The sequence below is a fragment of the Salmo salar genome, chromosome 02, assembly GCF_965601325.2.
Source record: "Salmo salar chromosome 02, fSalSal1, whole genome shotgun sequence".
Lineage (NCBI taxonomy): Eukaryota > Metazoa > Chordata > Actinopteri > Salmoniformes > Salmonidae > Salmo > Salmo salar.
In genome coordinates, this window is record NC_138292.1 from 62,592,067 (window position 1) to 62,617,216 (window position 25,150).

Sequence of the window (25,150 nt, forward strand, 5' to 3'; positions counted from 1 at the left end):
CGCCGCCGTAAGAGGGCCCACCCAGACCCTCCCCTTCAGTGTCAGGTTTTGCGGCCGGAGTCGGCACCTTGGGGGGGTACTGTAACGCCCTGGCCATAGAGAGGGGTTTTTTGTTCTTTATTTTGGTTAGGCCAGGGTGTTACATTGGGTGGGCGTTCTATGTTCTGTTTCTATGTGTTTGTATTTCTTTGTTTTGGGCCGTGTGTGGCTCCCAAATCAGGCACAGCTGAAGTTCGTTGTTGTTGATTGGGAGTCACACATAAGTGCATGTTTTTCCGTTGGGGTTTTGTGGGTAATTGTTCCTGTTAGTGTTTGCACCTGACAGGACTGTTGGCTGTCGGTTTTCTCTTTTCTTGTTTTTGTATAGTGTTCACATTGTTCTATTAAATTCTAATGATGAACACATCCTCTGCTGCACCTTGGTCTACTTCCACAGACAGCCGTTACAGTAACACCATCAGTGTTTCATAGGCTTTGTCCCAAATGGCACCCTGTTCCCTATGTAGTGCACTACTTTTGACGAGTGCCCTATGGTCCCTGGTTGAAAGTATTGGACTATATAGGGAATAGGGTGCGTTTGGGAGGCAGGCACTGAGTTGGAAAACACAGCCCAGGAACAAAGTGGCTGAAGCGTTCCAGGTGCAAACTCTCTTGTTGGAGTATCCCTCTGGAACTTATAAGGCAGGTACATTTTCACCCTCTAAATCCCTAACATTGGCCAGAATGACTGATTTACTGCAAACAATTTGACTGAAATTCAGATAATTATACTTTTGACACTTGAACAGCTGTTGAGCTTGTTGAGCTGTTGAGCGTACAAAAAGTCCCACATTATTCACAGGTCTAAGGAGAAAGCAGGTCTAAAAGTAGCAAGTAAAGGACTTATGATTGGTCCTTTTCTGACATTGTGGAAATTACAGTAGAACATGTTTTATTGGTATGGCAATTAGCATGTTATGATGCCAGCCATATTGAAAGAGGTTAAATGGGTCTGTCTAGATCATTGAGATGCTCTTAAGTGACCTGAGGTGTTATAGTTCTTATGGGGTGTACTTGGTTTTCTGGGGTTTCCCAAAACACAATTACTTTGTTATTAACCACATTGGTGTTATGTTCTTACCATACAGTATACACTACCGTTCAAACGTTTGGGGTCACTTAGAAATGTCCTTGTTTTTGAAAGAAAAGCACATTTTCTTTGTCCATTAAAATAACATGAAATGTACAGTACAGTGTAGACATTGTTAATGTTGTAAATGACTATTGTAGCTGGAAACGGTTGATTTTTAATGGAATATCTACATACAGAGGCCAATTATCAGCAACCATCACTCCTGTGTTCCAATGGCACGCTGTGTTAGCTAATCAAAGTTTAGCATTTTAAAAGGCTAATTGATCATTAGAAAAACATTTTACAATTATGTTAGCACAGCTGAAAACTGTTGTACTGATTAAAGAAGCAATAAAACTGGCCTTTAGACTAGTTGAGTATCTGGAGCATCAGCATTTGTGGGTTTGATTACAGGCTCAAAACGGCCAGAAACAAATAACTTTCTTCTGAAACTCGTCAGTCTATTCTTGTTCTGAGAAATGAAGGCTATTCCATGCGAGAAATTTCCAAGAAACTGAAGATCTCGTACAATGCTGTGTACTAATCCCTTCACAGAACAGCGCAAACTGGCTCTAACCAGAATAGAAAGAGGAGTGGGAGGCCCCGGTGCACAACTGAGCAAGAGGACAAGTACATTAGAGTGTCTAGTTTGAGAAACAGACGCCTCACAAGTCCTCAGCTGGCAGCTTCATTAAATAGTACCCGCAAAACACCAGTCTCAATGTCAACAGTGAAGAGTCGACTCCGGGATGCTGGCCTTTGCAAAGAAGGAGTTGCAACGAAAAAGCCATATCTCAGACTGGCCAAAAAAAGAAAAGATTAAGATGGGCAAAAGAACACAGACACTGGACAGAGGAACTCTGCCTAGAAGGCCAGCATCCCGGAGTCGCCTCTTCACTGTTGAAGTTGAGACTGGTGTTTTGCGAGTACTATTTAATCAATTAGCCTTTTAAAATTATAAACTTGGATTACCTAACACAAAATGCCATTCGAACACAGGAGTGATGGTTGCTGATAATGGGACTCTGTAAGCCTATGTAGATATTCCATAAAAAATCTGCCGTTTCCAGCTACAATAGTCATTTACAACATTAACAATGTCTACAATGTCTAACAATGTCTACACAATTTGATGTTATTTTACTGGATTAAAAAATGTGCTTTTCTTTCAAAAACAAGGACATTTCTAAGTGACCACAAACTTTTGAACGGTAGTGTATATTATATATATTATATATCTAAAATGAAAAACAGTAGATCAAGGTTGGTCCAATGGGGCCATGAAAACACTACTAACCTCCAGTATGAAACAACCACTAACCTGCAGTATGAAACAACCACTAACATTCAGTATGAAACAACCACTAACCTCCAGTATGAAACAATCTTAACCTGCAGTATGAAACAACCACTAACCTCCAGTATGAAACAACCACTAACGTGAGGTAAGAAACAACCAATAACCTCCAGTGTGAAACAACCACTAACCTCCAGTAAGAAACAACCTATAACCTGCAGTATGAAACAAAATCTAACCTCCAGTATGATACAACCACTAACCTCAAGTATGAAACAACCACCAACATTCAGTATGAAACAACCACTAACCTCCAGTTTGAAACAACCACTAACCTGCAGTATGAAACAACTTCTAACCTGCAGTATGAAACAACCACTAACCTCAAGAATGAAAGAACCACCAACATTCAGTATGAAACAACCCCTAACCTCCAGTATGAAACAACCACTAAACTGCAGTATGAAACAACCACTAACCTGCTGTATGAAACAACCACTAACCTCCAGTATGAAACAACCACTAACCTCCAGTGTGAAACAACCTCAAACCTCCAGTATGAAACAACCACTAACCTCCAGTATGAAACAACCACTAAACTGCAGTATGAAACAACCACTAACCTCTAGTATGAAACAACCACTAACCTCCTTTAGCAAACAATCTCTAAACTGCAGTATGAAACAACAACTAAGCTCTAGTATGAAACAACCACTAACCTCCTTTAGCAAACAATCTCTAAACTGCTGTATGAACCAACCACTAACCTCCAGTATGAAACAACCACTAACCTCCAGTATGAAACAATCTATAAACTGCAGTATGAAACAACCACTAACCTCCAGTATGAAACAACCACCAACATTCAGTATGAAACAACCACTAACCTCCAGTATGAAACAACCACTAAACTGCAGTATGAAACAACCACCAAACTGAAGTATGAAACAACCTCAAACCTGCAGTATGAAACAACCACTATCCTGCAGTATGAAACAACCACTATCCTCCAGTATGAAACAACCACTAACCTCCACTTTGAAACAACAACTAACCTGCAGTATGAAACAACCACTAACCTGCAGTATGAAACAATCTCTAACCTGCAGTATGAAACAACCACTATCCTCCAGTATGAAACAACCACTAACGTCCACTTTGAAACAACAACTAACCTCCAGTATGAAACAATCTATAAACTGCAGTATGAAACAACCACTAACCTCCAGTATGAAACAACCACCAACATTCAGTATGAAACAACCACTAACCTCCAGTATGAAACAACCACTAACCTCCAGTATGAAACAACCACCAACATTCAGTATGAAACAACCACTAACCTCCAGTATGAAACAACCACTAAACTGCAGTATGAAACAACCACCAAACTGAAGTATGAAACAACCTCAAACCTGCAGTATGAAACAACCACTATCCTGCAGTATGAAACAACCACTATCCTCCAGTATGAAACAACCACTAACCTCCACTTTGAAACAACAACTAACCTGCAGTATGAAACAACCACTAACCTGCAGTATGAAACAACAACTAACCTCCAGTATGAAACAATCTATAAACTGCAGTATGAAACAACCACTAACCTCCAGTATGAAACAACCACCAACATTCAGTATGAAACAACCACTAACCTCCAGTATGAAACAACCACTAACCTCCAGTATGAAACAACCACCAACATTCAGTATGAAACAACCACTAACCTCCAGTATGAAACAATCTATAAACTGCCGTATGAAACAACCACTAACCTCCAGTATGAAACAACCACTAAACTGCAGTATGAAACAACCACCAAACTGAAGTATGAAACAACCTCAAACCTGCAGTATGAAACAACCACTATCCTGCAGTATGAAACAACCACTATCCTCTAGTATGAAACAACCACTAATCTCCACTTTGAAACAACAACTAACCTGCAGTATGAAACAATCTCTAACCTGCAGTATGAAACAACCACTATCCTCCAGTATGAAACAACCACTAACCTCCACTTTGAAACAACAACTAACCTCCAGTATGAAACAATCTATAAACTGCAGTATGAAACAACCACTAACCTCCAGTATGAAACAACCACCAACATTCAGTATGAAACAACCACTAACCTCCAGTATGAAACAACCACTAACCTCCAGTATGAAACAACCACCAACATTCAGTATGAAACAACCACTAACCTCCAGTATGAAACAATCTATAAACTGCAGTATGAAACAACCACTAACCTCCAGTATGAAACAACCACCAACATTCAGTATGAAACAACCACTAACCTCCAGTATGAAACAACCACTAACCTCCAGTATGAAACAACCACCAACATTCAGTATGAAACAACCACTAACCTCCAGTATGAAACAATCTATAAACTGCCGTATGAAACAACCACCAACAGTCAGTATGAAACAACCACCAACATTCAGTATGAAACAACCACTAAACTGCAGTATGAAACAACCACTAAACTGCAGTATGAAACAACCACTAACCTGCAGTATGAAACAATCTCTAACCTGCAGTATGAAACAACCACTATCCTCCAGTATGAAACAACCACTAACCTGCAGTATGAAACAATCTCTAACCTGCAGTATGAAACAACCACTATCCTCCAGTATGAAACAACCACTAACCTCCACTTTGAAACAACAACTAACCTGCAGTATGAAACAACCACTAACCTCCAGTATGAAACAACCACTAACCTCCACTTTGAAACAACAACTAACCTGCAGTATGAAACAACCACTAACCTCCAGTAAGAAACAACCACTAACCTGCAGTAAGAAACAACCCCTAACCTCCAGTAAGAAACAACCACTAACCTGCAGTAAGAAACAACCACTAACCTGCAGTAAGAAACAACCACTAACCTGCAGTAAGAAACAACCACTAACCTGCAGTAGGGGAAGAGGTAAATGCTGCTGTATATTTTCTTAAGTAGATTCCAGGGAACATAGGCTTGCTTTCTTTGCTATTCTGTTGTGTGATGCAGTAGGGCCAATATCTACATGAAATTAATATTTGTATTTAACTTTTATTCATGGTTTATTGGAAATGAATTAGTTGATTGATTAGTTGACAAATAACAATTAATAGGTTTTTATCGTGATTGTTCATGTTTTATACTATTAAGAATTGAGCTGAAACATTCATGTTTGATAACTTGTGAAATCGGGAACAATCCCAACACTGGAAGTAGCCTAATAAGCCTAGTCAGTGAAAAACCTCATCATGGTCAGGTGTCAATCAATACATGCCACTTTCAGTCCTCCTCAGCCTGTTACTATCTCCCACCAAAGGCTCCGCCTGCTCTCTGCAAGGATATTGCCTTTCTCGCAAGTGAAAGTATTTAAATGATGAGGGCAGGAGCCGCTGTATTCTGAAGTAAACGGGACCACAAGAAACACACGTGTGGGAGGTTGACATTGGAGCCCCGCTATACCGACCACGTAACAGCGTTTCTTTGAGAAGCAAACATCACCAGTGGCTACAAAAAAAATAGAACTATACATTTTGCAACCATTTTTTATTCATATCTATGCAAGATTCCTTTTTTTTATTGAATGGAGATGCATCTCCTCGCTGTCGCGCGTAAAATATGCATACAAATAGGCTAATCTCCATGCGCGTAATAATTCCATCCCACCAGTGCATTTGGATGTATTACAATTCCACGAAAGCAACCGGGATATACATTATCTCTACTAAGCAACATCAAAGAAGACCTTGAATTCTGCAGAGGAGGGATGATTGACACGAGAGGGAATTGACCGACTTGTGGAATAACGGTGGTCGCTTGATCACAGTGCGATCTCTATCCCTGGGACTTGTAATTCTGGATGGCCCCCTGAACGTCTTTAAATCGTCCCGGAACGTTTTATTGTGAATACTGTCAATGAGTGAATGTGAATCCTACCTGGAACATTGGACCGAACCTTCAGTTGTTTCTGGATCTCCATCGTCGGGCTATCCATTTATAAGTTGTAACAGAAGGGAGATAAAATCCAAGCTGAAATTCCCGCTGGGAAGAACTGTTATTTCCCAGAGAACTCATGTGGAATTGGAATAGTGGAATTCATGAAGAAATATTTGACTTATTTCAATATGAGGCTTAGAACATCGAGATTAGGCTACCTGTGAGTTATTATACTACTGAACTGTTAAGATTTAAGGAATTGGCTATATAGACCTACACAGTTACTTGACATATTTGGAAATGTATATGAAACATAAACATTATTCTTTTTTTCTTTTTTATGTTTCAGGTTACTTCAGTTCTTAGCGCTGTGTTTTTACACACAGGTACCAACTTGCATGCATTTTTATGAAGTTTGCAGCGCAATGGGCATACAATAACATTTCATAGCCCCTTAAAAAGATTTCAGTCCATCAATGCAACTAATTATACCCATTTACAAGCGTTTTTATCCTTATTGATATTAATCCAATTCGTTTGCATATCTGCAGTAAATGTGTAATAACAATGAAAACATTTTATTATGAGCCCTAAGAAGTTGGCAACAAGTCAAACATCTTGAAAAGACGTAAACGCGAGCCTAAAAGGTAATTGTTAAAACATATGGGGATGGCGTATGGCTGAATTGAAAAATAATCGTTAAGGGATATAGCTAAGGGAGATGGGGGTGAAAGATCATTCGTGGTAAAACAACCTATCATAGGCATGTCATCTCGAGTGAGGACAGCGGACTCGCTGCGTGCATCTCCCCAAACACTCACCGTGCAAGGGCACTTTTTCTCTTCTAAAAGCCATGTGCCCGCGATTCCCTTTGAAATGCCTATAGCCCAAGCCCATATGAAAAGCATATGATTGGTGTTCTTTGAAATATATAAATATGTTTTGGTTGGAAAATAACTTGATCTGCTTCTCATTCATTTAGACTGAACATCAATTAGCATTAAATATCAGTTCGGCTATGCTCTCTCATTGATGCTTTTATTTTATACTTCAATGCTTTTATTCATGCTTTTTTTATTGTATGTGTTTTTCTTGTTTGATAGAACACAGTGCAGTCCCACTCCCCACCTCCTAATTTCAAGCACCATGTGAACGAGCAGTGCCGGTTGTCTGACCGGATGAGCCGCCGGTTGATTCGGACCTACCAGCTCTACAGCCGGACCAGCGGCAAACATGTCCAGGTTCTGGGCAATAAGAAAGTGAATGCCATGGGCGACGACGGAGCTGTGCACGGTAAGAAACGAATAAATCACCCCCAGCATGAAATGGGAGCCTTCAAGTAGGCCTAGGCATCTTCGTAATAATTGTAGGATTTAACAGGCCTAGGCCTATTCCAGATTTTGTAATTACTTAAATCTACTTATGGACACGTCAATTTAAAAGTCATGTAGACCTATTGGAGAAGAAAATTAGGTATATTATGAAAATGTTACCATTTAAAAAGCAAACAGTTCTATTTAGCATGGAGAAGTCTAGGTTTGAGTAGGCGGCGGGAGGGAGAAAATGCATTCGAAATGGATTATATAGTATTGTTCTGGACTGGGATTCTCGGGAGAAACCCACTCAGAATATCTGGTAAACACATCAGATCTCGTCTTACTTTCTACCTTCTTAACATTTACTGAGTAGCTTACCCTCTCAGAAGCGGTTGAAAGAAAGAAATATGACTTCCAATTTTCATAACCTTGAGATGCCATATTTTTTACCCAAAGTTATTTGAGGCGAATGTGTTTTTGTTTAATTCTGTCCCCCATTGGTTTTTGATGGACACATGTCAATGAATATTCAAATACCGTAATATTTAAATGTTATAAATATACACTAGCTCTCTCAAGTCCATCCTTTGAACAAAACATAAATTCAATCATATCTGCTTAAACATACCAAAAAAAGTACGACATTTTTACACGCGATTTAGTGGTTTAAAATATCAGTAACTGATTGACATTTGCCACGAGAATGACAAAAATGTGATAAATGTCATTGATAAAACAGATTTGTTTTAACTCACTTATCCAGAGTGGTGCTGAATGGCCCTTAGAGACAATGCATTGTTTTTGGAAGGGTTTGGGTAAACTGCATTTCTGCCAAGTGTAATAATTAGCACAACATTTCTCAGTGCAAATTCATCGCACGGTTTCATCCACATGAAGTTAAAAAGTTGTATTTCTCAACAGTGGTGGTCTAGACGTATTCATTCACTATTTAAAAAAAGTGCTATCTAGACCCATAAAAGGTTATTCGGATGTCCCCGTAGGAGAACACTTTGAAGAACCCTTTTTGGTTGCAGATTGAATCCTTTCGGGTTCCATGTAGAACCCTTTCTACAGAGGTTTCTAGATGGAACCCAAAATGGTTCTACCTGGAACCAAAAGGGGTTATCCTATGGGGACAGATAAAGAACCCTTTTAGAACAAGTTTTTCTTAGAGTATAGCCTATGGACAAAGTGTACAATATAGACAGCTGTTTTGATGAAATCTATGAGAGGTTGGGAATTTTTTCTCCCCACAAGGAAAAGATTGTCTTCAATTTAAAGGGAGCAAATTCCTGTCACCAAAGTCTTTTTTTGGTCTGTCTAGCCATCTTTCCACCACAACCATCTATTTCTCCCTATGCCTGCTGCCTGCTTTTTGGAGTGTCATTTAATGAGGAATTTTCATTGCTTTACAACTCAATGTATGACTCGGTTTATAAAGAGCGGTGAAGTCAGCATCTTCATTTTATCCCCTTTTCTCTCTCTGTTCTTCTTTCTTCATCTCCCTCAAACACACACACACACCTCGCCTTGGCTCGAGCGTGCATGTCCTAAGTGGGTGTCACTCTTGTAGCAGGCCCAAATTTGACCACTGCTCGGTGCTTTTGTGGCTGTGTCGCTGACCGCTATGTTCTCTCACTCCCTTGTTCCTCCTTCCCCACCATCATCTAAGTGGAGCGTAGCGCGGCATTTTATAGCTGTTCAATGACAATGGCTCAGTGCGAAGTCAAAGCCACTTGCTGCTATTCTAAAAGACTTCAGTGTTTTTTGCCAATGTTTCGAATTTAATTTATGTTTGAAGGTTTTGCCATATTCAATAATTTTCTTTCCGCTGCATGCAAGGTTGATGCCATGATAACGAGTAGTACAACTCTGCTAAAGTCATTATAATATAATACATCACTTTTGGTTATTAGATCGAGGTTAAATGTAGTCCTCTGAACCCTTCATTACAATAACTTAACACCCTTTCTGATGTCATCACGTCAATACTACATAGTCTCACAGTCTTCAAGTTCAATTCAGTCTCAAATGATACCACTATTGGATTCTTTTTCACAAGGGTTTTAGCTCAAAGTTACGAATGCATGCATATCGTGTTCACAAAATAGAATAACCTCATAAGCTTGAGAACCATTGTGCATTATCTGAGCTGAATAAAGTTAAGAATATTATGTGTTTTATGTTTTTCTAGCCAAACTTGTGGTGGAGACGGACACGTTTGGTAGTCGTATTCGGATCAAAGGGGCAAAGACTGGCTACTACATCTGCATGAACAAGACGGGGAAATTGATTGGCAAGGTAAATATTAGATTTATTTATTAATCCTTTATTTAGGGAAGTCACATTAAAATGTACATCTCTTTTCATGTGAGCCCTGGAGGTCGGTTGAGTTCAATAAGTTATGTCATCATTTTGACTGTGACCATGAATACAACGTTTCAGGGAAAAGTCATGTCTGTCCTGTGTAAGGTTCTTCACTTGAGTTATGACCAGAAAAGCCCTTGTAGGGAGTTGGACATGATTTGGAAAGAAACATGAAGGATTGATAGGATATTTACTTGTCAAAACAATATTTTAACATCCTCAGAGACTGACCCCCTAAATCATTCCGTCATTCCGTCTCTCACCCTCACCCTCACCCCCTCCTCTCTCTCTCTAACAGCGGAAGGGTCGCGGCAAAGACTGCATCTTCACAGAGATCGTTCTGGAGAACAACTACACTGCTCTCCAGAACGCTAAATATGAGGGCTGGTACATGGCCTTCACACGTAAAGGAAGGCCCCGCAAGGCCTCCAGGACCAAGCAACACCAGAGGGAGGCCCACTTCATGAAACGCCAGCCCAAGGGCCACCTCCTGGGTGACACCCAGCCCTTTGATGTCCTCCCCCTCCCTGTGGTCCCCTTCCACCCTCGGAGGACTAAACATACCCATCACCACAGCTCAGGGGCCCACTGAGGAAAGAACAGACGAAGAAGAAGAGGAAGCATAGGGAGGGAGGGGAATACACCAAACAAAAATACCACTACCACATTTCTGCTCCTTGCAAGGAGTCCTTCTGTTATGTTTTGTACTGGATTGTGTCTAAAACAATGAGTAGGCTATCTAATCTGCTACGTCAGACCGAGGTTTATTCGTAGGAAAGAGTTTTTATAACCAGAGGACGATTTTAGTGCTCAAGCACTCGATGAGATTTGAATGAATGAAAGGACATCTTGGGCTTAGTGATAACCCTACTCAGCTATAAAGAGAGGATGTTATGAGAGAGAAATAATGAATACACATTACATGGCAGCTATCTTTGGATCATCATGTGGTTGCATCAACTAATTAACAGTGAATACATGTAAAACACATTATTTTGCATTTAGGAGGCCATTTTCGTTCATTTTCGTTAGTCTGTTTTCTACATATTTGAATATATTTTTAATTGGAAGATTTGTAAAATACTTTTAAATGATGGAAATATTTATTGTAGAGTGTATATTAAAATCACAAAAGAATTTTGAGTCAATGCGCCGTTTCTAACCATTTTTCTAGCTGGGTCACTTTGGGGTCCCAAAGGTTCTAACGTTGACAAAAAAACTGGAGACCCAGATAACTGAGGGGCAATATCTGTGACAGGCTACTGCAATTCAATGTGCTCAGCAAGTGAGACTTGGGCCTGAATAGTTGGGGCTATGCATTAAAAGCAGATGAGGTCAGCCCACAATTTTGTTCTCGAGACAAAGGTTACCACCATGTAGTTGCATTTCTCACGATCACACACCGTAACCCTGTGATCAAATGGGCCCTTTGTGGCCCTCATATAAAAGGACATGTTATACAATAGTGGGTTCGAATAATAACACGAGGAGGGGTCAGTTATCAAAAAGAAGCTAGTCTCACAGGAGGGAGGGAGGGAGGGAGGGAGGGAGGGAGGGAGGGAGGGAGGGAGGGAGGGAGGGAGGGAGGGAGGGAGGGAGGGAGGGAGGGAAAGCGAAAGAGCACTAGGGCTCAGTGTGGCAAAATGTGGCACCGGCTGAAAGAGGGGGAATGGCTGGGAAGAGGCATTCGGGAATGAAAGGACGTGGCAGAAAGAAACCCTCCTCTCTTTCCCAGGAGCAACTGAGCATGACCGGCAGAGGCCAAATGACAGGGGGAAGAAGACCCGGTCGGCCTGGCCGCACAACAGAATCGGAAGACCCGGTCGGCCTGGCTGCACCACAGAATCTGATGACGGGGAAGAAGACCCGGTCGGCCTGGCTGCACAACAGAATCAGAGCAGCCCCTCTCTCTCTCTCTCTATTCCCTTCCTCTCTTTTTCTCACTGTTTGAAGTCTGGATGTCCTATTGGTTGTTTGCTAAAGGTCGGATTCCAAATATGAGGAATGTTTTTTCAGTATAGCTAAGCGCCAAGCGCCACCAGCTTTGAGGACTTGCAAACAAATGAACAACTAAAAGCTGTGATTAAAAAGGTTCAATAAATCTGAAAGGATAAAAACTCTGAACTTTTAGTGTTTTTATTGTTACTCCTATTGAGAAATGAATGGCTATCCTCATGGCTCAATGGCTACTAGGACCCATCATGCACTTTAATTGAAGCATTATCCTGCTCTGCCAAATGAGAAAAGACAGCAGTGTACGCAAATCACCCTCCAAATGGTCGTTTAATTCCGTGTCCAACATTTTATTTGGACAACACAAAGTCAAAGCAATCCAACAGCAACTCTTGATTTGAGAAAATAGTTGAGAATTTTTTTCTCAGATCTTGTGCTTTGGTTGGATCTGGTTCCCAAATCCCATGACATATCTCCTCCCCTTTAGGAAGTACGCAAAGCACAATAGTGAGTGACCTGTGGTTTAGTCGCCGTGTTTAGCCCTTGTACTGCTCACTTGGTTAGGCACATAGAGTCCCAGAAATGCAAAGAATCACCACTAGGTATTTAAATGGAATTGTTCCTTTTTTGCAGCATTGTTTTCTTTTCATGCAGCATCTATGTTTCATTTTGAACTGCTCTAGGTAAGCTTCTATACAATAACACATTGTGTTAAAAAGTAAATCAGTAAAATTTCACTTCAGTTTTCATTTCATTCAATCAAACTTTGATGGTCAAACCTCAGTCATATTAGCTTAGTCAGATATAATGTCTTGTTACTCATCTCCCTAGAGTTTGATGGTCAAAGTTATCAAGCATTCAGTCAGATAACGTTTCTCATTGTGGCTCAGTGTGGTACTCGATTTACAAAAGAGCCTACAACCTTTTTCCACTTTGCAGTAATTCAGTACTACTGTCATGCAAGAACCTATATTTACAAAGAAGCATACGACTTGTTCACTTCCTAGTAATATAGTGCTTCTGTCATCCAAGCTCCATACCTCTCCTTGGCTATCCCCAGTCTTGGGGTTTGCGAGAGGATTTGTTGGAGGACTCTGGGCCAGTAAAGTCACCCCCTGGAGGACAGGGCCAGGCTCAGGGGACCAGTAAGACCTGCTAGTACTGGCTAGCTCGGCCATAATGGCTTTCAGGGTGGCCTACTCTGGGCTGCACAATCATGAGCATAAGGGTATTCAGTTAACACAAATGGGACGTGCTTGTAAGGGCGACCCCGTCGAGAACAGTGTGTGTGTGTTTGTGTGTGTGGAAAGAATAGGGAAAAGGCATTGTGTGTTAAAGTGTTTTACAAGGGAAGGAGACCAAGAATTGTGGGAGCAGGATGAACTCTCTGCGTTTGGAGTATTTTAACAACTAAGAGTTTGCATAGTTAAGGGAAAGGAGAGATGTAAAGACAGTTGTTAACAATCTTATGGAATTGTATTCATCTTGAAAGGACAACAACGCGTATTAAACCCAATAAGTGTTCGTATCTCGACAACAACGATTCAGAACTTTTTACAGAACAGCAGTGGCATTTCTCAAATATCTTTTTGACAGAACAATTGTAAGTGTTCTATCAAAAACGAACAAGTTTAAACAAGTAACTATGTCTGTAATTCACTGTCTCAATTCAACATCCCCCCGCCCGACCGCAATAAACACAATGGAAAGTATGGACAAGGCACTGTGCAAAAATTTTCCAATAGTGGAATCCCATTGAGAACCAGAAATCAGAGTAGAAAAAAATACAGGATACTGCATCACCAGTGCAAATCAAAAATGACTTGTTTGAGTGACATCCCCTCAGATCCACACTGGGACTTCATTGAGTTTTGCAGTCGACGTCCCCTTCATTGGTTCCCTTCAGTTTCTTCACCTCCTGGAGTAGCTCGTGCTCAATGGTTAATATCTCCTTGGGCTTCTTGTACTTGAAAGGAAAGACAGAATATGTCATTACCTCTATAGAAACCCCTTTCCCTTCCATGTACATCCTGTAGTATAATGTTTGGCCTGAAGTGGGATAACACAGAGGCTTCTTATTCCCTACATAGTACACTACTTTCGACCAGTCAGGCTCAAATGTAGTGCACTATATAGGGAATAGGGTGCCAATTTTAACAAACACAAGGAATAGGAAATCGAATAGTACAGAGGAACCGATTATGATAGGTATACACATAAAGTAACGGTCAATCTCTTCATCAGATACTTAGTAGGCTATCCTAATGTTTGTTCTAAGTAATTCAATGATTCCCTTGAGTTTATAGGCGTGTTCTGATACAAGTGAGACGAATACAAAAATATAGTTTCAATCTAGAGATTAAAATCACCCAAGGTGGGATTTGAGAAGTACTGTAGTTGGTTTGTTTGTTGTTGTTGTTGTCAGGAGTACTTACACTGACAATTAACGTGTTATTGGCATGGGTGAAGTTGAGCGCGGAACTATCCAATGGCAGCTGGCTTCGGTCCAGATCAGGAACATTAAACTTCTTGTAGTACCTGCAAAGGATAACACACCGCAGTGAGAAAAGGGTTTCTTGAAGGCAAGAGATCAATATTTTTGTCAACAGTGCCACCTATAGGAGAGCCAGCCTCACTTACATTGCGGAACTGTAACAAGCACTGACAAAAGAAAATAAAGGAAAATATAGGAGGCCTTCTCCATTGTGAAGATGTTACAACTGTAGAAATTATATAGACTTTGAATGTGGTATCAATTTTCAGGGACCTGTAGTTAACGATATCTGAAGTGATATAGGCCTAGCAGTTTATCAGTAGATTTCTAAGGAGGGGAAACATATCAACTGTATGCTTAACTATTAAAGCCATTTTGGCATGAGAATGGAATAGAGGCTATTCGGATGTTACTTTTTGTTATTTGTTCGTATGATGCAGCATCGTTGATCAGGCTCCACTGAAATGTTGTAGACCTCTTTGGGGTACGGAAGGTTCCGGACTCTCCACAGGAAACTGGTCTTTGTGTCTTTGCGCATAAATACAGGCTGAGGAAATACAACAGAGCATTGTACTGTTAATTGCATACTGTTTATTGATGATTCATTTAATAGTAAAATGATGAAAATGAAGTTCATTCCACGATTGTAAAAGTATTAGTTGACACATTTGGATCAGTACTGATGGTGATAGTGAACTAGAATCAATTAGCAATTTAGATCATGGCCTGAAATATAACAGATGTAAATATTGTATAATACACCTCACGTTTGAACAGTTTTCCTTGATAACATCTGATTCCAAACAGGCTACAGTAGATGGGACTGGCTCTCCAACTTCTATCTCCCATGGTCCCTGTCCCTTCAAGGTGCTTTTTGAACGCCACTTCCGTACTGCAAAGAAAGAATACATGTAACTAACAACAGCTGAGAGTGGAAATAATATAATGCACAGGAAGCAATGTAGCTAATGCAGGATACTTTTTAGAAGATGTCTAATCTGAAACAAGCTTACCAATGAGCTCATCTGTTGTCAAGTCATATTCTTCTGCCATTTCTTTCCCATCTGTAAAGAGATAGTGTATCTTCCTTTTCCCTGGAAAGAGGTTTGCAAAGCATTAATATAAATGCATTTAAATGTGAACTAGCAAGCTTTCATCTTTGCTAAACAGATTTTCTAGGCAAAGTGAAGGTTAGTGTTAGTTAGCGGCTAATGCTAGCGAGCTTATAATTGACACTGAAGTCTTACTAGTTGAATGCAAGGGTAAATGTTGTGATACAAAACACAATAATGATGATAACTTGCCTACACCTCTCTGTTTCACTCACCATCGTGTATTAAAGCGGTTTTCGTGGATGCTTTTAGGAGATCTGACCAGCTCTGCACAGCCATATTGCAAAAAACGGATACTTCCTAAAACATCACGTGTAGCCACGGCAACGGAGGTCATCGTGAAACGTATAATTCATTTTTCCTTTTTTTAAACTCCATAATCTGTCAAAAACATGTTTACATTTACTCAATAAATAATACATACTTTTGTACAATATTTTCTCGAAAAATATGTAACTTTGTCGTGCAAGAACTAAAAATTGGTATATAACGAACCGGAAGTTAAATTATTTTAAACCATCTGCATTGTCACATTGGTTTGTGTTTTGGTCGTCGAAAGGGGTAAAACATACGGAATTATGAAAGCTTTCCCCAAAGTGAAGAGAGCAGGGGCACGTGAGGGAAAGGATGCCCCCCCACCAAAGAGGAAGTCTGATGAAACTACCTGTTACAGGTGTGGGCCGTGTTTGAGAGCATCAAATTCGTAATGCATTTTGGGCAAATTGTGACTGATTGACAGATCTACAAATAATAATGATTTTATAACAGTAGATCAGTCGATGTTGAACAAGCCCTGTGTGTAAAACTACTTTTTCACAATCCCATTTCAGGGAGTGCTTTCCAGGGCGTCACCGTACACGTATTACCAGCCGGCATCGGGAGCGCCAGATGTCAGATCTTCCAGAGACAGATTGTCCAGAATGGAGGCCAAACTGAGAGTTCCCTCTGTCCCACAGTCACCCATGTAGTAGTGGATGACAGTATGGACTGTGACAGGGCTCTCAGGCTGCTCAAAGTGGACAGGCTGCCCTCTGCAGTTTATCTGTTGAAGTGCACCTGGCTTAGCACCTGCATCAGTGAGCAGAGACTGCTGGATACAGCAGACTACAGCCTACTCAACCCAGACAAAGACATGGAAACTACAAAGGACGGTGTCAAAGAAGACGTGCTCGACAGTATCCCACTCCCAGCCACACAGGACATGAAGCAGCCGATCTTTGATGAAACAAAACCAGATGAGTCAACAGAGACTGTAGGTTGACGACCACATAACCATTAACCATAACCCTGTCACTGCATGATAGCTTCTTCTGGCCCTAATCATACACTTCATTACTTCATGTATCCATAGGTCCAAGACACTAAAGATGACTTCAAAGACGAATATGGCGTCTCCCAGAGCGATCTGGAGGCTCTGATCAGTGGCTTGCACCCCAAGGACGAGACCCCCAGTACCGCCACTGCCCACTCAGACCCCCAACAGAAGCCTCTCTCAGGGAAGTGGGTGTGTGCCCAGTCCTCCCAGTCCAAGGTTGACAACCACAACAAGCACATCACAGATAAACTGGAGGTGCTGGCCAAGGCCTACACGCACCAGGGGGACAGATGGAGAGCACTGGGCTACTCCAAAGCTGTCAACGCCCTCAAGAGCTACCACAGGCCTATCACGTCCTATGAGGTAGTTTATTTAGTCCCATATCTGCATAGTTGGTGATTATGGTCGGTCATTTTGTATTTGTGTCAGCATAATTCATTCCTGTCTCTCGATTCGCACTATTGCAAACATTGTGAAATGTGGCTGATAGGTTGGTTAGTTGGTTGGTTTACGCAACTGCATCCCTGTTATTGACAAGATGGATGCATAAATCGTGTATTGATGGATGCATAAATTGATTGCTGGTGATTCAATTTCAGGTGGCCTGAAAGGAGTCCTTAAAGGCCCAGTGCAGTAAAAATTCTGTTTTACTGTGTTTTGTATCATATTGTACAACAGCTGATGAAGCCATTGAGGAAATGCTTCCTTTTAAATCAATGAAAGCTGCGTGTTGCATCAAGCTCAAGAAACGCGTTCATTCTAAATTGAAATAATGAGAAATAGTTGATTATTGTTGCATATGGCCTCAGCTATACACCGATGGTTATTTTACATAGATTTATGAAGTCAAGAAGCTGCTACTACTAGCTAGCTAGCTACATTGACTATCTAGCAACTTGGAAAATTAGAGGATCATTTAGTACAACCACTAGTACCTGCAAAAAACTGGGCCAAAACTATTGTACTTATGCATAATCAATTAATATGGTATAGTACAGTAGGAAAAATAGAATACAGACACTCCCCATCTGCTCCTCTCCGCTCTCAAAACAACGTGCTCTGTGTAGCAAGTAAAACGTCACTTTGACGAGATGCTGATGGAAAAGCAACGTGACGTGTATGGTAGAGTTAAAGTGTGACAATGTGACCAATGTTATTTCCTGATAGTTGCTTCATTTGTTGAAAACACAATCTACACAGGACCTTCTAATCAGCATGTTTTGCATGGTTTGACAAGTTTTTTTAATAAGGTTGTGCTGCTGAGTACCGGCGGGGGGAGGCCTGGAGAAGGCTAGTGCCCCCCCCGTTTGAACTTAGAGATTTTTGTGTTTTTTTAACACTTGTAACTTCCATTTCTTGCAATATAAATACAAAAATTATAGCAATTAAAGTAACAAAAATAAAATATGCTGGTAAATTAGTTTCAGCTTGGTAAATTAGTTAGTAGACCAGTAACAGAGTTCCAAACCTCTCTGCCAATAACAGCTAGTTTTCTGTTTTTCCCTCCCCACGGTGACAGTCCTTGCTAAATTCTTGCTTCCGCAAATTAGTTTTTTGCTTAAAAGCAATTTTTGAATATTTTTGACCATTTGAATGGAAAACTATTACAGTAAGGTACATCATTTTTATCCAGAAAGATTTGATATTAGTATAAAAATGGCTGCAGTGGGCCTTTTAACTCCTTGTAATTTACTAAACCATGCCTGTCAAATTTCAGGAGGCCTGTAAGATCCAGGGCATTGGCAAGAAGATGGCTGACAAGGTCATGGAGATCATGGAGAGTGGGCACCTCCGTAAGATAGATCACTTGGGAGAGGCAGTGCCAGTACTGGAGATGTTCACCAATATTTGGGGGGCAGGGGCCAAGACTGCCCAGCTTTGGTACACACAGGTTAGATGGATTGATCTTAGAGGGTGTTGGTTGTCACACAGTCAGTCTCTCTGTCTGTGTGTGTCTCTCTTTCTCGCTCTCTGATTTTGCATGCAACACAGCTATGACTGTGTAAGATTTGTTATTTTTGTATTGTGGAGTGTGCAGTTATTTTAGTGTTTGATAGTGTGATACAAATCGATTTGACATGAGCTAAAAAAATATATATTTTCCATCTTAGGGGTTCTGCACTTTGGAGGACATCTGCACTAAGGCCAATCTGAACCACAACCAAATAATTGGACTCAAACACTACGACGACTTTCTGGACCGGATGCCCAGAGAAGAGGCAGCCGCCATTGAAAAAACGGTAACACATCTCCCTCTTATTGTCTCAAGCACCCACATTAAAGGTCAATCAATGTTAAAATGTAACATTCCAACATTATATTAGTTATAGACTAAACAGGCCTCTTCTTCCCACTTCATCTAGTGGGGTTAAGAGAGTTTCTTTAGAAAAGTGTCTCCAGTCCAGTACTCTAACCCCCTTGCGAACAAGAGATCTTGTAAAGTGAAATGCTACGGGACCTCAAAGCCAAGTTCAGATGTTTTAAGTTTGCCTTGGCCCCTAAGCAGACTGTCAGTCCAGTCCTCCTAGCCTGGTCTGTGTGTGATGGAGAAAGCAGACATCCCACTCTCTGTCAGAGTCCTGCCGGCCGCATCCCTAAGGGGGGGAACTCACTCTTAGAAACTTGGCGCATCATATGTCAGCAGATACCAGGGCTGTGTTTCATTCCAGAAAGGTGTTTCCTCCCCCTCTGCCTCCGTTCACTCCCTTTCATGGATCTGAGAAAGCTGGGTGGGTGTAAAGCAAAAAACTCATCTAGATTACGCCCATAAAGATAGAGGACTCATCATGGATATAACCCGTTTTAGCATGGACACTGCCATTGAGGGCTTCCACCACTTTAAAGTAATCAACTGCGTGGGGACTCCTATGAGTTGGGAGCAATCAGCCAATGAAGATGAAGAAAATGGACTACTTGAAAATGGAGATGTATAATGGCACAGATACAAAGATGAGACCTCTATCTAGCTATGATTCCGCCTTATTGCTTTCACCTGTCCAGTCCTATCAGATCTGTGAAGGGGAGGGAACATAATCGTGGAATGAAACGCTGCCCTGGTCACTGGGAGCACCGGGTACAAAGCCAGTTGTTTTCATATAGTATTACTTGGATTTCCCTGTTGCTTTCGTGGCTGCCAGACATAAAGTGCAGATTAGAAAGATGACTATAGCATGTGTCCTTCTGACTTGTGGCTTGTCAAAATAATATGTAGTGTCGTCAAAATGTATCTGGCCTGCCTGAATACAGTTAATGCTTACCTGTTGACCGGCAAGGCTTTATGAAAATACACCATTTTCTTTTCTAATTTCAAGTAGGTAATATAAATAAAATTTGAGGACATGTCTTGAAGATTCAACACGCGTACAACATGTTATTTTGAGTCCAAATATGAACGAGAAACAAACCAACCTTTCTGTTATAATGAAGGCCCCTGAGAGAACATTACTGGGGAAAACTTTGAAACAGTCTAGAACCCATAACCATTCATTATAAATACATTGTATGCAAAGTGGTCCTCCGCACCACTGGTCTGGGATCCAAGCTGAATTGCTCTTTTTCACAGTTGTTTTTTAACGGAGACTATAGTGAAACACAATAGTGTATCAGAAAAACAATAGGGAAACAGCGATTCAATTTGGATTCCCAGGCTATCCCACCCCACCACAGATTTGACTGTATTTCAAACAAACAAAATGTCCCTGTCCTGTTGTAAATGTTTAGGTGAGAGAGCCCCCACCATATATTGTATCCCAAACGGTAACATTATTCACTGTATGTGAAACAAAGTTAATTCAGTGTGGTCTAGAGTTGGGCGATTATATATGATTAAATTGAATATTGTGCTATTTGACATTGATGATATCATGATGTGCAAGACTATACTCTAATTGAGCTTTACAAATCAAAACTGTGCCATTTTCAGTTAGGTTGTATCAATATGTTGAAAATGTAGTCTAAATGAATGAATTAAGCCTTATTGTTTTTGCCATACAATGAATATTTAATGAGAATGCGACTACAATATCATAAATAAGCACAAAAATGGCCCAGTCTGGAATGATTTAGTCATTAACCCTTTACACTTGCGGGAATTGGCCTATATGGATAGGGCTAAATTGAAATGCTTCTTACAGAAGGAATATGAAAAGCACATTCATAACCATGGTAGCAATTGAAAGGGAACAGTTTGGAGTTAATGGGAAAATGATTAGACCAAAGGTGAGAACACAGCAGTTCACCTGACACAAGACTGAATCCAAACATTACACTGTTGATTTTATGTGCATTTTACATTTACTGTACTTTTCACCACATTTATTGATAACAAATCTGAAAATACTCTGGATACATACTCTAACATGATAACACTATTCCTGAAAAATGTGCGGTAGGTGCAACATAAGACAAAAACATGACAATGGTTTGAGTTAGTCCTCTAACTGGTGTCTCCAAGTGGACACACACCTGTCCAAAGTGTACACAGTTCCTCAGTCATTTCTATGCATTTTTATGACTCGAAGAAGTCTTCAACTCTAAGGTACTTTTTTTTAACCTCTCCTAGCTGTAACATTGGGAAACGAGAGCAAGCACACTTGTAGTTGTTTCGTTTTAAAACACAACCTTGCATTCCCGCCATCACACAATTATTGTTGCTGTTTACACAATCCCAAAACAGTCCATGCTTTATAAATCACAGTCTGGGTCAGGTGGGCATGATTTGAAAGCTTGTTCTATTGGCAACATGACTAGCTAAGTTATAAGTTAGGCTTTCACCAGGTCATTCAGAGAAACGGATTGGAATTTTGGTGCGCATAGAAAGGAGTCATGAGTGCTTTCAGGTTGCAAATTATCTTCACAATAAACAAACACAGGCTCATTCTGTTCAGAACAACCCAGGGTATGACCCCATGTCATCTTGTAACTGTACATCAAACAGTGATCATAAACGCTGACACTGTGTATGCCATGAGTTTCATGATATGGAGATGTGAAGTGCACATTTGGACTCACGGGTCTTTGGCTTGCTTGTGTGACATCAAAGTGGTATTTATTATAATAATCCTCATCGTCTCATCTTTCAAAGTACATAGAGTCCTCTTAACTTACAGCATTTCCCTCACTAAGGGAACAAAAAAATAGCAAACGTTGCCCTAGTACTGGGAGAGATGGGGGCAACTTCTTAACGCGCGCGGTGCTCAAGTTCAGAACGGCTGTCAGTCCAAACCCATACAACGCTGTGAAGCGCAGAGCCTGAGCTCTGACGTCATGTATAGTTACTGTACAGCTACTACGTCCCAATTTAGGCGCTTATTAGTGCCCAAATCTGCCATTTTCAACACGTATTCGGGTACAGGTACAAGTGTAAAGGGCTACCAACTCAAAACAATTATTGGATATCGCAAACTGTAACTTTGTTCCTCTCCTGTTGTACATGTGAAGGAGGCAGCCCTGTTATTCCATGACAAACTATAACATATCCCTGTCCTTTTCTACTGTATAGGTGAAGGAGGCAGCCCTGTAATTCCATGACAAACTAACATATCCCTGTCCTTTTCTACTGTATAGGTGAAGGAGGCAGCCCTGTAATTCCATGACATACTAACATATCCCTGTCCTTTTCTACTGTATAGGTGAAGGAGGCAGCCCTGTAATTCCATGACATACTAACATATCCCTGTCCTTTTCTACTGTATAGGTGAAGGAGGCAGCCCTGTAATTCCATGACAAACTAACATATCCCTGTCCTTTTCTACTGTATAGGTGAAGGAGGCAGCCCTGTAATTCCATGACATACTAACATATCCCTGTCCTTTTCTACTGTATAGGTGAAGGAGGCAGCCCTGTAATTCCATGACAAACTAACATATCCCTGTCCTTTTCTACTGTATAGGTGAAGGAGGCAGCCCTGTTATTCCATGACAAACTAACATATCCCTGTCCTTTTCTACTGTATAGGTGAAGGAGGCAGCCCTGTTATTCCATGACAAACTGTAACATATCCCTGTCCTTTTCTACTGTATAGGTGAAGGAGGCAGCCCTGTAATTCCATGACAAACTAACATATCCCTGTCCTTTTCTACTGTATAGGTGAAGGAGGCAGCCCTGTTATTCCATGACAAACTAACATATCCCTGTCCTTTTCTACTGTATAGGTGAAGGAGGCAGCCCTGTAATTCCATGACAAACTAACATATCCCTGTCCTTTTCTACTGTATAGGTGAAGGAGGCAGCCCTGTAATTCCATGACAAACTAACATATCCCTGTCCTTTTCTACTGTATAGGTGAAGGAGGCAGCCCTGTTATTCCATGACAAACTGTAACATATCCCTGTCCTTTTCTACTGTATAGGTGAAGGAGGCAGCCCTGTTATTCCATGACAAACTGTAACATATCCCTGTCCTTTTCTACTGTATAGGTGAAGGAGGCAGCCCTGTTATTCCATGACAAACTGTAACATATCCCTGTCCTTTTCTACTGTATAGGTGGAGGCAGCCCTGTTATTCCATGACAAACTAACATATCCCTGTCCTTTTCTACTGTATAGGTGAAGGAGGCAGCCCTGTAATTCCATGACAAACTAACATATCCCTGTCCTTTTCTACTGTATAGGTGAAGGAGGCAGCCCTGTAATTCCATGACAAACTAACATATCCCTGTCCTTTTCTACTGTATAGGTGAAGGAGGCAGCCCTGTTATTCCATGACAAACTGTAACATATCCCTGTCCTTTTCTACTGTATAGGTGAAGGAGGCAGCTCAGTTTCTGGACCCTGGCCTGTTGGCCATGGCCTGTGGTTCGTACCGCCAGGGGAAGGACACGTGTGGAGATGTTGACGTCCTCATCTCTCACCCAGACGGGAAGTCCCGCCGGGGTGTCTTTAGCAAAGTGTTACAGAGCCTCCACCAGAGCGGTAGGAGGACACGTCCAAATACAGGACATTTGATTTATTAACTGTCGGTGAATTCCCAACCAATTATAGCTACATTAAGTTTTTTTTCTCTCTTGTATAGACAATTCATCTTCTTTCACAATGATATTATTCATCGTTTATTTGAAATCTAAAGTATTTATTAGTGGGATAAGCTAAGGGCTGGATCATAATTCACTAGGCATGATCGTTGTGTTTTCTGTTTCAAAACATTTTGCTACGGTGTGCCCTAATGAATGCGACCCGATTCTTGTTCTTTTTTATTATTCAGGCTTCCTGGCGGACGACCTAGTGAGCCATGAGGAGAGTGGCGAGCAGAAGAAGTACATGGGTGTGTGTCGTCTGCCAGGACCTGGCCGACTCCACCGCCGCCTCGACATCATCATGGCGCCCTACGGCGAGTTAGCCTGCTCCCTCATGTACTTCACCGGCTTGGCACAGTTTAACCGCTCTATGAGGGCATTGGCCAAGACAAAACACATCAGCCTATCAGAGCACTCATTGAACAGCGACATGTTGAGACAAGGATGTTTGAAGGTGTATGAGAAGGATGTCTTCACCCATCTGGGAATACCTTTCAGGGAACCTCAGGAAAGAGACTGGTGACTGTTGATGTTTTTAACACTGGTGGTATGAGTCGATGCATAAGTTATATCTTTACAGAAAAATTATGATGGTGATAGTGGTGAGGTGAAGATCATGCTTATGTGATTTTAGACTTGAATTGTATGATAATCTAATTTTACAGCAGGAAAAACACTTAAGATGCATGGTGAATGCTTGGTATGTTTTTATGAAGATAATGGTGATTACAGAAATATTAAACACTACTTTTAACAATCACTTAGGTAATCCTTGTTTTTACAACTTTGTTGTGTTTATTATTGGTTTATTACTATAACGAATTGATTATTAAACCGCTGTTCTTTTTCATTAATGCCTGTCCTCGCTCTCAAATATTATTGGCTGAGGTAAGTGTCAGCTAGCTCTTTTTGCTTCACCATAGGTCAGCCTGCAAAGTGAGTGGTGGTGAGCAACGCAACTCAACACCCATCATATTTAAATGGACGTAGGCATATTGGCAGTTAATTTGCTAAATTTATGGAATCATTCCTCTAAAACTGTCAGGCAAACACACATACAGTGCAGATAAATTCTTCACATTCATTGTTTTACACAATATCTTATCACAGCACTGGCAAACCAAACCATGGTCAAACAACTCCCTAATTCCCTGACCAACATGGCTGATCTTTGGACGATCACAAGAAGGTTCAACCCATTCTAGTATTCCAATTCTACGCTCG

General features: G+C 40.9%; 3 protein-coding genes across 3 annotated transcripts; 2 read left to right on the forward strand and 1 right to left on the reverse strand.

The window, feature by feature from the left end:
• Positions 1–5,833: 5,833 nt before the first annotated feature.
• On the forward strand, positions 5,834–10,632 carry LOC106588752 (fibroblast growth factor 8b). The gene is made up of 5 exons (XM_014178096.3): positions 5,834–6,577; positions 6,707–6,743; positions 7,461–7,650; positions 9,868–9,974; positions 10,339–10,632. The coding sequence occupies exons 1-5, from the start codon at positions 6,519–6,521 to the stop codon at positions 10,630–10,632; spliced, it is 687 nt and encodes a 228-aa protein (XP_014033571.1). The 5' UTR covers positions 5,834–6,518.
• Positions 10,633–13,360: 2,728 nt separating this feature from the next.
• Positions 13,361–15,902, reverse strand: dpcd (deleted in primary ciliary dyskinesia homolog (mouse)). Its single transcript, NM_001146513.1, is given in 6 exon segments — positions 13,361–13,959; positions 14,429–14,531; positions 14,901–15,034; positions 15,255–15,379; positions 15,501–15,581; positions 15,815–15,902. Coding segments are annotated over 6 exon segments (612 nt in total). The 5' UTR covers positions 15,879–15,902; the 3' UTR covers positions 13,361–13,854.
• Positions 15,903–16,108: 206 nt separating this feature from the next.
• Positions 16,109–24,686, forward strand: LOC106588764 (DNA polymerase lambda). Its single transcript, XM_014178118.3, has 7 exons — positions 16,109–16,272; positions 16,430–16,851; positions 16,951–17,277; positions 18,632–18,805; positions 19,026–19,154; positions 23,657–23,825; positions 24,115–24,686. The coding sequence occupies exons 1-7, from the start codon at positions 16,227–16,229 to the stop codon at positions 24,447–24,449; spliced, it is 1,602 nt and encodes a 533-aa protein (XP_014033593.2). The 5' UTR covers positions 16,109–16,226; the 3' UTR covers positions 24,450–24,686.
• Positions 24,687–25,150: the final 464 nt, after the last annotated feature.

Coding starts and splice junctions, on each gene's coding strand:
- LOC106588752 (XM_014178096.3), top strand. CDS start 6,519: ATGAAGAAATATTTGACTTATTTCAATATGAGGCTTAGAACATCGAGA. Junction 6,744..7,460: donor CGCTGTGTTTTTACACACAG/GTACCAACTTGC, acceptor CTTGTTTGATAG/AACACAGTGCAGTCCCACTC. Junction 7,651..9,867: donor CGACGACGGAGCTGTGCACG/GTAAGAAACGAA, acceptor ATGTTTTTCTAG/CCAAACTTGTGGTGGAGACG.
- LOC106588764 (XM_014178118.3), top strand. CDS start 16,227: ATGCCCCCCCACCAAAGAGGAAGTCTGATGAAACTACCTGTTACAG. Junction 16,852..16,950: donor CAGATGAGTCAACAGAGACT/GTAGGTTGACGA, acceptor ATGTATCCATAG/GTCCAAGACACTAAAGATGA. Junction 23,826..24,114: donor ACAGAGCCTCCACCAGAGCG/GTAGGAGGACAC, acceptor TTTATTATTCAG/GCTTCCTGGCGGACGACCTA.